Source organism: Brachycentrus maculatus, unplaced genomic scaffold (assembly GCF_059751285.1).
Source record: "Brachycentrus maculatus isolate JH-2025_06_01 unplaced genomic scaffold, ASM5975128v1 h1tg000458l, whole genome shotgun sequence".
NCBI classification, from domain to species: domain Eukaryota; kingdom Metazoa; phylum Arthropoda; class Insecta; order Trichoptera; family Brachycentridae; genus Brachycentrus; species Brachycentrus maculatus.
In genome coordinates, this window is record NW_028281205.1 from 304,183 (window position 1) to 322,762 (window position 18,580).

An 18,580-nucleotide genomic window follows, 5' to 3' on the forward strand; every position below is an offset into this window, starting at 1 on the left:
TCCATATTGAATTGATGGGTAATCAACATTCATGTGTTTGATAATGTCCTAAGAAGACGAAACGCGTCACGTATTAAGATATGCATAAATAAATGTAGAATTTAATCCAACAAAAACCTTGTTTTATTTTGGATATATTACCCAACAATTCGAATTGACTCTTCTCCAGTTATCGTATATTGGACAGCTTGACGTCACTAATGGACACTCCTCCATTCCTGCGCCTGCGCATTATGTATTCCCCATAGATATTAAACAGGTCAGGGGAGGGTATGCCTGTCTTACACCTTTCTCAGTGGGGAAACTTGCAGTGATTCTTACGATTGCCTTACTTTGGGCATAAAGTCCATGGATCAGTTTTATCGAATGGGATGGGACTCCCATCTCCATGAGTACTATCCATAGGTGTTCCCACTTCACACAATCGAAAGCTTACTTGTAATCGACAAGGCATAAAACTGTTGGCGTCAGGAATTCTCGACTTTTTTCGATCACTTGGCGGATGTTGAGGATCTGCTCTCTTATCCCTCTTCCTATCACAAAACCAGCTTGTTCCTTTGGTATTTGCCATCCAATGTAACTGTGTAAACGTGCTCTTAGAACATATAGCAATATCTTGCTGGTGTGACAGATAAGTGCTATTGTCCTATAGTTTTCACATTTTTTGGATGAGCCTTTTTTGTGAAGAGGAATGAAAACTAATTTCGCTCATTCCTGAGGCCATGTTCCCGCTATCCATATGAGGTTGCAGAGATCCAGCACTAGTTCCGAAACTAGTCGTAACAATATAATACTCAAGAGGTGAAAAACGGGTGTTTTATTTGTAATTTTATACATATACATACCACATATCAAAATATAAAAGTTGACGTAAATTAGGGTCTTAATTGTCATACAATATATACACAAGGAATATCGATTTATTTTTTTAAATAAGGCAGTTTCATGACAAAGACAGTCATTAAAAATACAAACTTTTAAAGTTTTCAATGATTATAAATTGAACCATGCAACTTTACAACAGTCAGACTGCTTCCTTAAAAAATAAAAACGTCTCAAAAGCGCAGCTCAAAAACCGACGACTTAAAAAGATTGAATGATTATCATAGAATTTTTTGACATCTCATCAAAGATGAAGAAGAATATGGAAGTCTGGGCATTTACGGGGCTGACGACCGTCATAGGCTGGTTTAAGGGATCACTTTACACACGTGTAACATTCACCAATTCTACCCATTATTGACAACCACACTACTCAAATTCTTGAAAGTTCTATATAAGAACCAATTTTGAAACATTATTCTTGAATCACTAGAACTTCACTAGACTCATCTATTGGTGAGATGAAAAGAAGCTTTTTACTGAGCAGAAACTCTTTTATTAGTATGTGAGGTCCGAATCATGGATTATAATCACACACATGAGAAACGCTAGAATTTATTCTTCCTCATCTTTGATGAGATGTCAAAAAATAATATGAAAATAACTCCTGTAATTGGAGACAATCCAGATTTTGTGAACAAGTATTTGGACACACTCAAAATGTTATAAATCATCTTAGAAGTTGAGTTTGAGTTTTTTTTTGTAGAATGGGTTTATGGGCGAGGGAAGGGTGTTGGGTTTCAGGGAGGTCTTGGAGGGTCTTCTATCTCCATCAAACGGAATTTCAGGACTCTGTTTGACGCTTTTAAAATAGTCGATCACGCCTTGCGAAGTGTTGTTTTTCAGCGCGATCATAACCTTTTTCCTCCCAGGCGAAGAGGTGAGCGAGAGATTAGCTTTCAGTATGTTCAATCTGTTCTTTTGTGACTTAAGTACGCCCGTGTCACTCGTATTGAGCCGTTGTTTTGCTGCCAATTTTTTGGCGTGGGTTTTCTTGTCCGAAATGATGATTTCCGTTTCGCCGCTATCTTGCGACTTTGCCCCGCGCTTCGGAGTCGAGGTAGAAATGGCTCCGAGTGATTTGGGACTTCTCTTTCCGGGCGTGTCGTTCGATACTTCCGAAGCCTTATTCCCAGGTGATTTTAATTTAATATCTAGACCATTTTTAGCTTTGATACTACTTTTAGGCGATTCTTTACAAGCGGAAGTCTCTAATTTTATCGGAGTATTTTTACTTTTTACTAAACTACTGATTGATTTATTTGCCAAAACTTTCTCTGATGATTTTGCCACAACAGAGGAACTGTTTTTAACTGGAGTCTTTAAATTGATTTTAGCTGTTGAGATATTCTTATCTGTACCAATCTCTGCTGATTTAATAACAGGAGAACTATTTTTAACAGGAGTCTTTAAATTAACTTTAGCCGTCGATATATTCTTGCCCGTACCAATCTCAGCTGAGTTTATAACAACAGGGGAACTATTTTTAACCGGAGTCTTTAAATTTACTTTAGAGGTAGATATATTCTTGTCTGTGCCATTAATCGTAGTGTCCTTTTTTGCTTTGGGCGTTACCGGAGAACTAGCTTTATTAGATCTAAGAGTTTCTTTTTTGTCGCTATTTTTCGCCAAAGTATCCTTATTTTTCTTGTTTTCGGTCGGGGTAGCGGACGCATCTAACGCGCTATTATTTTCTTTGTTATTTTTAGATTTGTTTTTCTTCTGGACCCCGTTCGGGATAGTCTGGGCCGATTCCTTTTTGGCTTTATTCCGTTCTCTCTTGGATTTGGTTTCCTTTTTCAAAGTCGCTTTCTTTGGAGTGTTCTTGCTGGAATCGGGCCGAATGTCTTCCGATTCCTTAACGTCTTCCACCTGCCAGACGCCGGGTTCATTCTGGAAAAAAAAAACACATTTCAGGCGGTTAGTTTAAATATTTTGATATTATTTTTTGACATCTCATCAAAGATGAAGAAGAATATGGAAGGGGTTGTCAACAATGGGTAGAATTGGTGAATGTTACACGTGTGTAAAGTGATCCCTTAAACCAGCCTATGACGGTCGTCAGCCCTGTAAATGCCCAGACTTCCATATTCTTCTTCATCTTTGATGAGATGTCAAAAAATAATATGAAAATAACTCCTGTAATTGGAGATAACCCAGATTTTGTGAACAAGTATTTGGACACACTCAAAATGTTGTAAATATTTTGTATATTAAAAGCATTGTTCACTTTATGGTGTGGTAATATAACATTCTTCATATCAGTCAGTGTTATTTTTTATTTATTATTGTTTTCTGATAGTCAAGTATTCTTTGTATTTTATATTAACACTATTATTCTAGTTGTACTTATAATACCTATACCCTTATACCTTTTACTATGACTAAATTATATTGTATAGGTACTCACACACATGCCATGCCTTTATGGGATCTTTTTTTATATTTGTATTTTATTCATATATTTTTGTATTTGAATTTATGTCATGTGTGTGTAATGCAAAATAATTTAAAATAAAGAAAGAAAGAAAAAATTTCATTTTGCTGCTGATGACGGGCAAAATAAAGATCCCGTACAAATTTCTTTAATTTGGTATAAATCGCTTTGAAAATAATACAAATATTTTAATAAAAATTTCTGAAAATCAACGAAAATAATTTTTTTTTGATATACTACGTTGTTGAAAAGAGTGAGCGATACATATTCATCAACATTGGATAATTCCTTATTTTTTACCTTTGAAATGAGATTTTTTTTTTTTTTTTGAATTACCTAACGTCCAAGTGATTCTGAAATCTAGCTACGGCTTATGCAACACCGTTTATCATGTCCCTATTCAGGCTTCAACTTTATAAGTTTCATAGCCTATGCCTACTTGTGAGTGGATTTACTCTTTATGTTTAAAGTTACTACCTTTGAAATGAGGCCGGCGCAGAAGGTATAAATACCCTTCCCGCCGTTAAGCATCAATCCACCCACCGGGTAGAAATACCTTTCCCATCCACAAAAACTAGACAAAAATATCGAAATCTTTTCGTACACAACCATGATACGCAATTTACACACAACAAAGGTTTGATAGTCCCAAGAATTAACAATAAACACGGGAGTCCAACGCTGCAATATATAATTCCAAACATTTTAAATTTGTTGCCGACGGAGGTTAGAGGTCAAAATAAAATATGGAACAAAGGCAAAATAAAGGAATGGGTGAATGATCTACAGTTAATTTTATGAAAATTGTAAAATGTTTGTATTCTTAATTTTTCTCTCTTTTTTGTGTGTATATTAGGTAAAAATCGTTAAAAACAATAAAAAATGTATTAAAAAAAAACTCCACCGACAAGACACACAAAGTGGCTTGGTGGGTCTCAGCGAAAAATTGTTTTAAATATGTTTAAAATTGTGATTAAAAAAAAAAAACATAGTAAGTAAAGGGTGTTGGATTCACAATATTAACCTTCAATCCATTATCTTTCTTGGCCTTCTTGGGGGGCGAGGGTCGCTTCAGGGGGATCTCCTCATCGCTGTCGTCTTCCCCCTCCTCAGCCAGCTTCCTCTGCTGCATGAGGTACTTCCGTCTCTGTCGCTTGTTCATTCCTGGAAATAAAAAATATATAAGACGTTTTAAATGGAACTCAAAAAATAAAATGTTTTTTTTTCTTCATGAAAACATAAAATAATGACACTAATAAAAAATACTTCTACATATTTTTCATTCAAACCCTTATTTGCACAAAATGGTGCATAGGGCACTGCGTGGTAGTGAAGCAGTGTTATCTTGATCGTAAATCGCACGAAGGCAAGGTGATCAGCCCTGCATTTCTTGTACTTTCGAACCCTTATCCGCACTCCAATGATGCATAGGGCACTGCATCATATAAACGCAGCGTTATCTCGATCGCAAACACATGAAGGAAAGGTGATCAGCCCTCCGTTTCAGGTACCAGTCCAGGGTAATACTGAATAAATGTTAGAGTGAAAAAATCACTTATATTTATTTCACCCCTCTGGGAATCGAACCCGGGACCTCCAGAACGGTAGCTGAGCATGCTGACCATTACACTACGGAGGTGGACAGGATATCCTTATTCAAGAAATATCGTTAATTAAGAAAAATAAATTAACATTGAGTGGAAGTCTCTCTCCAAGCACAAGAGCTTAGTTTTTTTTAAAGAGAGGTACAACGGAAATAGTATAAGATATTTGGAAAGAAGATTCATGTAGTTAAGATATGGAATTAAGTCTTGGGGACATCTGACAAAAACAAATTTAAAAATGGTTCAAAATCTGCAATAAAAAAAAATTAAAAAACATTGTGCCCAGTCATAATATATAATCAAAGGGACAATCCAATCTTGATATATAAACATTTAAAATTACTGCCGGTACGTGGAATATTGTGGATTAGTATCATCGTTGAACAACAAACTAGACAAAAATATCAAAATCCTTTAGTACACAACCATGATTTGATAGTGCCAAGAATTAACAGTAAATATGGGAGTCCAACACTGCAATATATCGATCCGAACATTTTTAATTTGTTGCCGACGGATGTTAGAGGTCAAAATAAAGGAATGGGTAAATGATCAAGAGTTAACCAGATCCACGCGGCTCGCATAACCGTATGTGTTTTAATAAAACATGCCCCATACGCGGCTGACATAACCGTTTGTGTTTTTACTTTGCTCCAAGTTTCGAACCTCAGTTCAACTTGGAGGGATTTTTTCATGGTGTGGAACTTTGGATAAAATAATACGTCAATCCTCGGCCTTATGACATCTGTTGAAATATCTGACTAATAATTTGTAACATCACAAGGATAAATAAAATAACAGATCCCTGATTTTTCTCGCGGTCGGTAATTAGTCCGTGCCATAATCATGCCCTATATCTGTCTCACTCTCGACGCTACGCATCGCCAGTGGGTAAGAGTGACACACGATGCTTGCTTTGATTTATTTATGTTACGATCTTATTTGTTTATATTACGATATATTTCAAGAATAATGTGACACAAGTGTATTATAGAGTACCAAAAAGGCACAATGAATCCCATTGAACGTTTTTGTTTAGGAAAATAAATCGTTTCTTAACTAAATACATGATAAAAGTAATCATTTTAAAAATGGCTAAATACCGCCGCGTACGGGCGTCTCTCAGGAACAAGGTTAACGCGGTTAAAAGGTTTATTATATGAAATTGTAAAATGTGTATATTCTTAATTTTTTTCTCTTTTTTGTGTGTATATTAGGTTAAAATCGTTAAAAACAAAAAAAAAATATTAAAAAAGAACTCCACCAACAAGACACACAAGGTGGCTTGGTGGATCTCTGCAAAAAAAAAGTTCTAAATATGTATAAATTGTGATTTAAATAAATCTATACAAAATTTTAAAAAAAAGTTAATGAATTAAATTGTAATATTTTTTTGTAACTACATATAAAACAATTTACCTCTCATCTCCTCATCATCGTTCATCTCCTCGAAGATCATCAGGTCCAGGGCGGACTTCCCCGCCTTGGGGAGCCGGAACTTGGGGTCGTTGGGCATCGTCAGCTCCTTCATCTTGAAGGGATAGTCTCCGGAGGCGAGGCTTTCAAAGCTAACAACAACAAAAAAACACCCCATATTAATAAAAGATCAATTATACAATAATTTGCAGTAAAAGATCTTAACACATTGTAGTCGGGCGCTTCGAACATAGACTCTAGCCTATAGTGGACGTTTTTCGCGATTAGTGCAAAAATATATCGCTTTCTTAAAATTGACACAATTTCTAAACCAAATAATATTTTCGATTGAAATTTTCAAAGAAATCATAAATGAAATTTGATCATCAAAAATAAATTATAGCCATAATTTTTAATTAAGTATTCCGTATTTCACAATTTTAGAAGCATTGTAAACTCTAAAAAATAGTCTTCTCCTCTGAGGTATCATTCCCTATACAATGCTAATTATATTCAAATAATAAAATACCAAACAGTAAACAAAACAGTGCGAGCGGTATGAAAAATACTCCAATACGTGAAATGACTCAAACTAAACTGGAGATTGAGATCGCATAAAAACTGTAGATTTCTGGCGATGCCTTTACAAGCGACACACTAGCCAATCCGGACAAGGCATCTCAAATAACGTCAGCAGACTGTCGCCTAGCACCCAGGTAGCAGATTACCCTTCAACGCGTTTTTTTTTCACGCTGATAACAAACCCGTATATTGCCGTTTCCCGCCGATAACCGACAGCCGATAAAAACGGCATTTGCCGTGTCCCGCAGTTGACCGACAGTCCGCGAAAAACCACAAATCTTTAAATATAATAAAATATTGAAAGTGATTTTGAAACAAGCAATGAGAGCGCGATATCCCAATTAGAGGGAGAAGGCTAGTACCTGCGAGCGAGAGAGTTGAGCTTGTTCCTGTTGTTGGGCGTAGAGCGGGGGTCCAAGGACATCTCCTTCAGCATGGCGGCCATGAGGGCTCCATCCACCGGCAGCTGCGGAAGAACGGCATCCACGTGCCCGGCACGCGCGTCCAGGCCCACCTTCCTGACAAGCACACAATACTTGATCATCGACTATTTGATATCTTACTAGCTTAATATTGTCCTGAAAAAATCCTAAAGGATTTTAAACTTGGAAGTATAATATATTGACTTGTTAAAAATGACTAACTGCATTGGTGTTTATTTTCTTGCCAAGCAATAGTGACTTAAATGGCCCTCCTGAACATTTCACGTTTTGGTTGTTGGTCACTTTCTCCTGTACCACTACGATATATATCATACATGGTGTCGGAAAAAAACTTTCCTCAAAGAAGTATGGGCGTACATGAACATGCCCGCGCTTATAACTAAGAATATAACTAATAGGAATGTGTATTTGATTATGCAGTTTTATCGATTGTTGCGCGGTATGATGGATAATCCTGAAATTATCCGGAGCATTGGTCTGTATGTTCCCGATAGTTGTCAAGACAGCGTCGGCATAGATTATTTTCCATTCCTATATGTATACAGGATCAACCTGCCGATGGTTATGCCTGTAGGAAGAGCTACCGCTATGTTGAACAATATCACACTGGATATTGATCTGTTATATTGGCTGTCCAAACTTAAAACACAGTAAGGGACATTTTTTTTGTAGTACATTTTTTTTGCATTTTTGGACTAAGTAGAATCTACTTAGTCCAAAATGCAAAAAAAACCTACTACAAAAAAAATGTCCCTTACTGTGTTTTTAATTTGGACAGCCGATATGTGTCTGAAGGAGTATTCAAAAGGGGATTCTTTTACATATTTTACAAGATTCTTCTTGCTTACTTTTTAATTTGTGTTATATCGTGCCTTAAATGTTAGTTTGTAATGTAAATATTAATTATTGAATAAATTGAATTGAAAATTGAAATTTTTATTTAATTATTTAATTTTTAAACTTGAGTTGTAGTAAATACATATTACCGGAAGGGGAAGGTTAAGGATATTTTAAGGATATCAACTATCTCATGACTATTTCCATTACTCTTACCTCTTGAAGGGTGCCCCCTCATCATCGTCGTCTTCCTGATCCGACTGTTCCTCTTCTTCCTCACTCTCTTCTACTTTCGTCATAGCGTCGATGGTGCCCCCCGGATACCCCGCCTGAAACAGTAAAACAAATTTATGAGGCGAATGTAGTTGTTAAAAGAAGCAGAGGAAGACCGACGAAAACATGCCAAGATCAAGTAAGTACTTGGGTGTGATCAGGCCAAGAGTGTGGAACAGGAGAAAATTGTTTGTAAAGAATTCGATTCTGAATTCCAAAAAATATATTCTCTCTGCCTACCTCTGCAGAAAGTGGCGTCATGGTTTGTTAATTACATATAATTTTATTTATTTTATTTTTTCAATGCCGTGCTTCATACCCATCGGTAGAGATCCTTTACACATCACTCACTCCTTTCAAGAACGTCATAAATCAAAAATCTTCAATTTTCAGCTGTGCATATTTTCGGAATGCCCAGAAAATGTACTATATCCCAGTAAAAGAGGCATATTTTTACTTAAAATTTACCCGCTACAGGGCAGAAAATGTTGCATTTTGAAGAAAAGGTATTGTTTAATTATTTTTTTAAATATACTAAATATTTTTCAAGTGGAGAAAAACACCTTCGGTTTTACCTAAAAAGATCTATTGCGCAGTAAAAAGTTCAATGAGTGGCTTGATATTTATTTTTAATACATTTCATTATATTCTTAAACTTTAAAAACGATCTCCCGAAAAATCAAGTTTTTTGATTTATGACGTTGTTGAAAGGAGTGAGCGACATATCCTTTACGCAAAGTATAAAAGATATTTATATAGTTGAATAATTAAAATATACTTTTTTTTTATACTAATGTAGTTATCGTTATAATTAAGTTATAATAAAATATTCATAGTGATTTTAAAACAAAGTTATATTTTAATTAAAAAATGAAAAATTATATAAATTCATTTTATTTGAATTCTGTTCATCAGATTTTATGATAAAAAAAGTTCACCTGTTTCCACGCCTTGAGCTTCTCCGTGTAGTCTATTCCCAAGTCCGTCTGGCGGATGAGGTGCGTGAAGATGTGCCTCATGATGGAGCCGGCCAGGCGGCTCTCCTGCCCGTAGCACAGGTACTCTGCGAAGGGGCGGCTGAGCTCCGCCACTATCTCGGGACCGACCTTGCCTTCGGTGACCTGAGCATCAACACCAGAGATCTCATTAATGATTCAACATTAAATATCTGGCTGAAAACTTTATATGTATACCTCTCAGATCACGGTCTATTTCTTCGTTCTTCCCAAGAAAGGACTCTTTTCATTCCTCGCCATAACACATCATTATTTTTTGACATCTCATCAAAGATGAAGAAGAATATGGAAGTCTGGGCATTTACGGGGCTGACGACCGTCATAGGCTGGTTTAAGTGAACACTTTACACACGTGTGACATTCACCAATTCTACCCATTATTGACAACCACACTACTCAAATTCTTGGAAGTTCTATATATATAAATGAACCAATTTAGAAACCTTGTTCTTGAATCCCTAGAACTTCACTGGAGACATCTATTGGTGAGATGTAAAGAAGCTTTTTACTAAGCAGAAACTCTTATATTAGTATGTGAGCCTTTGACGGTTGTCAGCCCCGTAAATGCCCAGACTTCCATATTCTTCTTCATCTTTGATGAGATGTCAAAAAATAATATGAAAATAACTCCTGTAATTGGAGATAATCCAGATTTGGTGAACAAGTATTTGGACACACTCAAAATGTTGTAAATAAATTATCTGGTCAAAATATAAGCTTAATCTGTGATACCTTGGCCACTTCCTCCATCCACAGGTCGGCGAGGTGCATCTGCAGGCCGAGGCCGTGGAAGTCCTCGAGCACCGGCTGCAGGCTGTCCCTGATGCTGGCCAGAGCCGCCGGAGACCAGTGCAGCGCCTTGCCGCAGCGGAGCAGCCCGCGGGTCATGCGCCGCACCAACTGGCAAACCAAACAAACCAATCGTAGTTTAGATAATTCATCATTCATTAAATTAAAAAGTCTAATTATAATAATAAAAATAATGAAACAAAAGATATAATTTAATTCATTTATTGAAATTTTTTCAATGAATTCCAAAAAAGGGGACTAGGACACAAACAGCCAATAATGAAAACAACTGGTAACCGTATAAGGATAAGCCAAAAGTAATCAAGTTATTTATGTTAACTGCAGACAGTTGGTAGAATTCCATATTGAATGGTTGGGTAATAATATCCAGAATAAAACACAGTTATAGGATTGAATTCTACTTTGTTTACATATATATATGTATATATATGTATATATATATATATATATATATATATATATATATATATATATATATATATATATATATATATATATATATATATATATATATATATATATATATATATATATATATATATATATATATATATATATATATATATATATATATATATATATATATATATATATATATATATATATATATATATATATATATATATATATATATATATATGTAAATAATAAGATAATGTCCTAATAAGACACGATTCGTCTTATTAAGACTAAACAGGTCAGTGTTTGATAATGCCTTAATAAGAGGAAACGCGTCACATATTATTATATTTATGTAAATAAAGTAGAATTCAATCCAATAACCGTGTTTAATTTTGCCAATGCATCATATAAACGCAGTGTTATCATGATCGTTAACACATGAAGGAAAGGTGATCAGCCCTCCGCTTCAGGTACCAGTCCAAGGTAATATTGATAAATATAAGAGTGAAAAAATACGTAAAAATCGGGAGACTAAAGACGTCAAAAAAACTTCCAAACATTACCGTTTTTAACAATTTTTTTTTATTTTTTGGCTCAAAACATGGTACATAAGTGTGTAAATTTTCAAAAAAAATTCATTTAATGAAGTGTGTAAAATTTACTTTTTATTGTTACTTTTGGGTCGGCCCTCGTATAATATAAAAAATACACTAATAGAGAAAATAAACATGTTAAACATAAAGTAATAATAAAATAACAAATAGTAAACACTGGTAAATACACATCTCCTTCACACACTATCAGCGAGCAGGGAGAGAAATACAATGTTTACATTTATCCATTATAACATGGAGAAGAAATGCTGAGAAAGTACAGACTTCAAGGTGGATAGCAATATATTAAATAAATCTATACTATCAAAAGCATTGGCTAACATGTGAAGCCGCGGAATGGGAGAGAAAATGGCATAGTTTGCATTATGTACAAATACTGGGAATACAGATTTTTGCCTAGTACCTCTTTGACGCACGCTAAGCTAAATGTTTATTTATATTTGTAGATAACGGTCAGTTTTGAACGCACACCAAATATCTCAAAATTGACCAAAATGTAGTTAGAGCACTTTACGTAGGGCACGTCGATAGTACCCAACAAGTAATCAACTTTGTATATTTACCATGAGGAACTTGTCTATCCTGTGCTGGTCAATCCCGAACCAATCAGTGGTCATGGTCTTGAGGAAGCATTTGTAAAACAGAGCCGGAGCGTCCATCTTCTTGTCACCGAAGCAGTCCAGTAAGCTCGAGATGTTTTCACAGACGTCTTCCTGCAAGTAAAGCACATTCAAACCATCTCCCGAGACAAACATCCGTGTCTGACAAAATGATATTCATAAATATTTATTTAATTAACACATTGTTGTCGGGCGGTTTTGTTTATCAACCCCGACCCTAATTACACTCTGGCAGTCTGCCGCCCGACCCTCAGTATACTAATCACAAGTAGCCGCAACACCCAATTCCCATCTGTACAATGTTTGCAGGCGTCTCTCGCGCTCTACCTAAAGTAAGCAAATAGTGCGCTCGCAAGCGTCTCCCGCTCTCTACCAACAGTATGGAAAAGGACCCTAATTATACTCTGGCAGTCTGCCGCCCGACCCTCAGTATACTAATCACAAGTAGCCGCAACACCCAATTCCCATCTGTACAATGTTTGCAGGCGTCTCTCGCGCTCTACCTAAAGTAAGCAAATAGTGCGCTCGCAAGCGTCTCCCGCTCTCTACCAACAGTATGGAAAAGGACCCTAATTATACTCTGGCAGTCTGCCGCCCGACCCTCAGTATACTAATCACAAGTAGCCGCAACACCCAATTCCCATCTGTACAATGTTTGCAGGCGTCTCTCGCGCTCTACCTAAAGTAAGCAAATAGAACGCTCGCAAGCGTCTCCCGCTCTCTACCGACAGTATGGAAAAGGACCCTAATTATACTCTGGCAGTCTGCCGCCCGACCCTCAGTATACTAATCACAAGTAGCCGCAACACCCAATTCCCATCTGTACAATGTTTGCAGGCGTCTCTCGCGCTCTACCTAAAGTAAGCAAATAGTGCGCTCGCAAGCGTCTCCCGCTCTCTACCAACAGTATGGAAAAGGACCCTAATTATACTCTGGCAGTCTGCCGCCCGACCCTCAGTATACTAATCACAAGTAGCCGCAACACCCAATTCCCATCTGTACAATGTTTGCAGGCGTCTCTCGCGCTCTACCTAAAGTAAGCAAATAGTGCGCTCGCAAGCGTCTCCCGCTCTCTACCAACAGTATGGAAAAGGACCCTAATTATACTCTGGCAGTCTGCCGCCCGACCCTCAGTATACTAATCACAAGTAGCCGCAACACCCAATTCCCATCTGTACAATGTTTGCAGGCGTCTCTCGCGCTCTACCTAAAGTAAGCAAATAGAACGCTCGCAAGCGTCTCCCGCTCTCTACCGACAGTATGGAAAAGGACCCTAATTATACTCTGGCAGTCTGCCGCCCGACCCTCAGTATACTAATCACAAGTAGCCGCAACACCCAATTCCCATCTGTACAATGTTTGCAGGCGTCTCTCGCGCTCTACCTAAAGTAAGCAAATAGAACGCTCGCAAGCGTCTCCCGCTCTCTACCGACAGTATGGAAAAGGACCCTAATTATACTCTGGCAGTCTGCCGCCCGACCCTCAGTATACTAATCACAAGTAGCCGCAACACCCAATTCCCATCTGTACAATGTTTGCAGGCGTCTCTCGCGCTCTACCTAAAGTAAGCAAATAGAACGCTCGCAAGCGTCTCCCGCTCTCTACCGACAGTATGGAAAAGGACCCTAATTATACTCTGGCAGTCTGCCGCCCGACCCTCAGTATACTAATCACAAGTAGCCGCAACACCCGATTCCCATCTGTACAATGTTTGCAGGCGTCTCTCGCGCTCTACCTAAAGTAAGCAAATAGAACGCTCGCAAGCGTCTCCCGCTCTCTACCGACAGTATGGAAAAGGACCCTAATTATACTCTGGCAGTCTGCCGCCCGACCCTCAGTATACTAATCACAAGTAGCCGCAACACCCAATTCCCATCTGTACAATGTTTGCAGGCGTCTCTCGCGCTCTACCTAAAGTAAGCAAATAGAACGCTCGCAAGCGTCTCCCGCTCTCTACCGACAGTATGGAAAAGGACCCTAATTATACTCTGGCAGTCTGCCGCCCGACCCTCAGTATACTAATCACAAGTAGCCGCAACACCCAATTCCCATCTGTACAATGTTTGCAGGCGTCTCTCGCGCTCTACCTAAAGTAAGCAAATAGAACGCTCGCAAGCGTCTCCCGCTCTCTACCGACAGTATGGAAAAGGACCCTAATTATACTCTGGCAGTCTGCCGCCCGACCCTCAGTATACTAATCACAAGTAGCCGCAACACCCAATTCCCATCTGTACAATGTTTGCAGGCGTCTCTCGCGCTCTACCTAAAGTAAGCAAATAGAACGCTCGCAAGCTTCTCCCGCTCACTACTAACAGTATGAAAAAGATGCTTTTAAGTGTTTCCCGTAAACAATGCGTTTGTTTTAAGCAAAGGATAGTTTTAAAATAATGATTTAAGTTCTAATTGATAAAAAGCGTTTTACACACTGTTGGTAGAGAGCGAGAGATGCTTATAAGCGTTCTATTTGCTTACTTTTCATAGACTTGATATGATACTGACACGATTGACGTCATCTCATATCAAGTCAAGTGTGTCAGTATCAAGTGTCGGGTTGTGATCCCGTGGTTAGTGTCGCGGAGTCAAACTTTCTCAGTTCGAGCTCACTCTACTACAATTTGATAGCTATTTCTCTTAATGGGCCGCTTAGGCTCACAGAAATAATATGAAATTGAAATATTTTTGTAAATAATAAAAACACATAAAACTCTTTTTTTTTTAAATATGCAATTATTACTAATGATAATAATAATAAATAATAAATTTGGACAACTTATATGGCGCCATTTTCGTAAAAAAATACCTCAAGGGCGCTTCACTGTGAATGAATTGGGGAAAATATTATGGTGGATATGATTTAGCAAACAAATGCGTTTTTAGTCTTTTTCTAAAGATCATTTCACTCTCACTATTTCTAACCATTGGTGGAAGAGCATTCCACGCCGTCGGTCCCGCAACAGCAAAGGCACGCTCGCCAAATTTAGTGCGTTGGTTGCGAACTGGTAAGATCACTTTGCCCATTGCAGATGTTGTAGCCGATCGAAGCGTGAGACGTCTGTCAACCAATTCATCTGGAATACACAGCTCCTTAAGATACTCTGGAGCCATATTGTGTATTGATTTATACATGAGTAGGCAGAGTTTATACTCAACCCTTTGGGGAAAGCGTAACCAGTGGAGTTTGTGAAGTAGTGGGGTGATGTGACTGAATTTAGAAATTCCAAAAATTAGTCTCGCTGCTGCGTTTAACACTGATTGCAGTCGACACATTTTATTGTATTGATTACTATAATGATGCATATTATAAAGTTTTCAACATTCTATAAACTAACCTGATCATAAATAATCGTAGATCTAATTCTGATCTTTACATTGTGTTTTGGCATCTCTGATGCAGTGCCCTATGCACCATAGAGTGCGCGGATAAGGGTATGAAGAAGAAGAAGATATATTCCAAAGCATTGCAACGAGGATAGCGTTGCATCCATTAGAGCAGGTGGCTCATTTAATTTTCGTATGGCATCTTTAAATGCGTTAAACAGGGATGTGTAATGTCACACATAATGACCCAAATGAGTAAACTAATTAGGGTTGGGGATGATGAAAAAACCACGCGACAACAATTTGTTATACATGCAATAAAAAAAGCACCAAATCATAAAAATTAATTATAAATTACCTGTATTAAGGGTTTATCGGACATCCAAACACAGTAAAACAAACCCTTCCATAGCCTCATAAAGTCTTGTTCGGAGAATTCTGCAATAACAAAATACAAATCATTTAAAATCATGAAAAAATACTTTATGGAATGATATATTGCTCCGCCTTTCAAGAACGTCATAAATCAAAAAACTTGATTTTTCAGGACAACGTTTTTAAAGTTTAAAAATATAATACAATGTGTTAAAAATAAATATCAAGCCACTTATTGAACTTTTTACTGTGCAACAGATCTTTTTAGATAAAACCTGAAGGTTTTTTCTCCATTTGAAAAATATTTAGAATATTTAAAAAAGTCCGCCTCCGTAGTGTAATTGTCAGCACGCTCGGCTACCGTTCTGGAGGTCCCGGGTTCGATTCCCAAGGGGGGTAAAATAAATATAAGTGATTTATTCACTGTAATATTTATTCAATACTACCATAGACTGGTACCTGAAGCGGAGGCCTGATCACCTTTCCTTCATGTGTAAACGATCAAGATAACACTGCGTTTATATTACACAGTGCCCTATGCATCATTAGGGTGCGGATAAGGGTTTTATTTATTATTATTATTTAAAAAAGTAATAAAACCATACCTTTTATTCAAAATGCAAAAACAACACTTTCTGCCCTGTAGCGGGTAAATATTAAGTTAAAAATACAACGCTTTTTCTGGGATATAGTACATTTTCTGGGCATTCTGAAAATATGCACAGCTGAAAATTGACGAGTTTTGATTTATGACGTTCTTGAAAGGAGTGAGCGATATATGTACTGTTTAGTCATATTTTCTTATTTTGTTTTTACCTTACGTTTTTTATATTATGTGATTTGTTTTATTTTCTCATATGATTATTTTAAATATGCTTCTTACCTTATGTTTACTCATTTATTTCTTTTAAATATGCTTCTTGTGCCTATTTATTATACCTGTTTATTGTTTTATATTTTGCCATGTATTAGTATTAGTTTTGGTTATTTTAAAAAAAATCTTTTTTGTAACATTATTATTTGTGTTTCAGTCTTGTTAACCTTAATCCCATGTCCCAAAATGAGAAATAGAAATTACTCATCGGGAATGTTATATATCGCTCACTCCTTTCAAGAACGTCATAAATCAAAATTCGTAAATTTTCAGTTGTGCGTGTTTTCGGAATGCCCAGAAAATGTACTATATCTCAGCAAAAGAGGCATATTTTTAAGTTAATATTTACCCGCTACAGGGCAGAAGATATTGTTTTTGCATTTTGAAGAAAAGGTATTGTTTTATTATTTTTTTTTAAATAAACTAAATATTTTTCAAATCGAGAAAAAATCTTCAGGTTTTACCTAAAAAGATCTGTTGCACAGTAAAAAGTTCAATAAGTGGCTTGATATTTATTTTTAATACATTGTGTTATATTTTTAAATATTAAAAACGTTCTCCTGAAAAATCAAGTTTTTTTTTATGACGTTCTTGAAAGGAGTGAGGGATATATGACTTATGTATGTAATATGTTTTGAAAAATAAATAAATAAATTAATTAAAAAAGAGTCTGAGAGAATTAAAAAATAAAGGTTTTGTGTACTGTTTTGTGTCATATTTACATATGATGTAAATTAAGTTTAAATAATAGTTTGTATTAAATGTAACATAAGCTAACTGGAGAAATAAAAATATAAATCAAATCGTTAGAATGTATGAAAATATAAAGTATTTTATCTACATATATTAAAGAAAATGATACTTAAAATTTAGATACTGATTTCGATTTAAAAAATCCGGTATGCACAAACCAAATTCTACCATATTAAGCATCCGTCACATTTTGAGGTTAAAAATCTCGTGTTTTGAAAAAACAATGAAGGTGAAAAATGTAACGAAAAAAATATACTGCACTTGAAAAAACACACTTGCATTATTAGTCGATTATAAAAAATGGAATAAGATTCACAACACAATACAATATAAAGAAAAAATTACCGAAAGAGCTCGCGGAGCGATATGTCAACCATTTTTTCAAATTCTTGAGCACCTTGTCCCTGGCCTTCTTGTCGTTCCCGGCCAATATTTTGGCAAATTTGATCTCTTGCGCGACCAGCAGAACCTTCGTGTCAGGTTTACTTTTTGTTTTGGGAGCTTTATTTAATTTAATTTCCGCACGTGGCGGCTTGGCTTGTCGCACCGCCATTTTCAATGTTTGGCAATGTCAAAATAATGCTGCCATCCGTTGGTTGTCACGCTCGATGTTGCAAGCTGAAATATCATATTCTAATTATTCCAACACTTTAGTTCGCTGACATGTTCCTAACCTCAGAAATACATTTTTTTTTAAATAATTTGGTTTGGTATTCCCTTATCTTATCTTACTTGTCTTAGTGATAGGCTTCAATGATTTACCAGGATATGTTTGGCGGTAGCTTTAAGAATGGTACGGTTCCATGTGCAGACGGTATCCACTTCCAAAAATTTCACTTTAACTGCAGCAACAGAAAATAAAAGCCTTAAAAATATCTAGGCGTGTGTTTAAGACTTGCAGGCACTGCATTTAACACTATAAATATTGGATTTTTACTCGGTGAGGATAGGCACCTTGCACGGGCTATTACACTGAAAAAAAACAAATCTACTACGAATTTAAGATCTTCAATTGTTTGACTTGAAGTGAGAAACGAAGAAATAAGGCGTAGGACACAATACGTTTTGATTAGCATTTTTGAGTGTTTAATTAGTCAAGTAAATGCATATGGTACATCCCATATGACCCTTTATAACCGCTATCAAGCTTGCTCTTTTACAAGGACGCCCTAGGCTAACAAATCGTCAACATAGGGAGCGGATATGGATAATACACGCACGTGTGTGCGTGTATATCCATGCACCTCCCTGCGTGTGCAGGGGCGTGCATTATAAGCAGAAAAGCAGTGCCTACCCTAAGTTCCCCGCGTGACATATAAAAACG

The 18,580-nt window shown here is 36.6% G+C and overlaps 1 protein-coding gene across 1 annotated transcript; it reads right to left on the reverse strand.

The window, feature by feature from the left end:
* Positions 1–902: 902 nt before the first annotated feature.
* On the reverse strand, positions 903–17,826 carry LOC148302383 (ribosomal RNA processing protein 1 homolog). Its single transcript, XM_088271696.1, has 10 exons — positions 17,602–17,826; positions 15,613–15,692; positions 11,880–12,029; positions 10,223–10,390; positions 9,413–9,595; positions 8,418–8,530; positions 7,284–7,439; positions 6,343–6,491; positions 4,344–4,483; positions 903–2,775 (listed from the first exon to the last, which is right to left on the reverse strand). Exons 1-10 carry the CDS (start codon positions 17,807–17,809, stop codon positions 1,558–1,560), a joined length of 2,565 nt encoding a protein of 854 aa, XP_088127822.1. The 5' UTR covers positions 17,810–17,826; the 3' UTR covers positions 903–1,557.
* Between the last annotated feature and the right edge of the window lie 754 nt (positions 17,827–18,580).

Bases quoted from the DNA above. Each gene is read 5' to 3' on its own strand.
- LOC148302383 (XM_088271696.1), bottom strand. From the start codon at position 17,809: ATGGCGGTGCGACAAGCCAAGCCGCCACGTGCGGAAATTAAATTAAAT. The intron at 8,531-9,412 runs GTGAACTTTTTT...TTACTGTTTCAG, and splicing joins AGCTCAAGGCGTGGAAACAG to GCGGGGTATCCGGGGGGCAC. The intron at 6,492-7,283 runs GTACTAGCCTTC...TGTTGTTGTTAG, and splicing joins CTCAACTCTCTCGCTCGCAG to CTTTGAAAGCCTCGCCTCCG.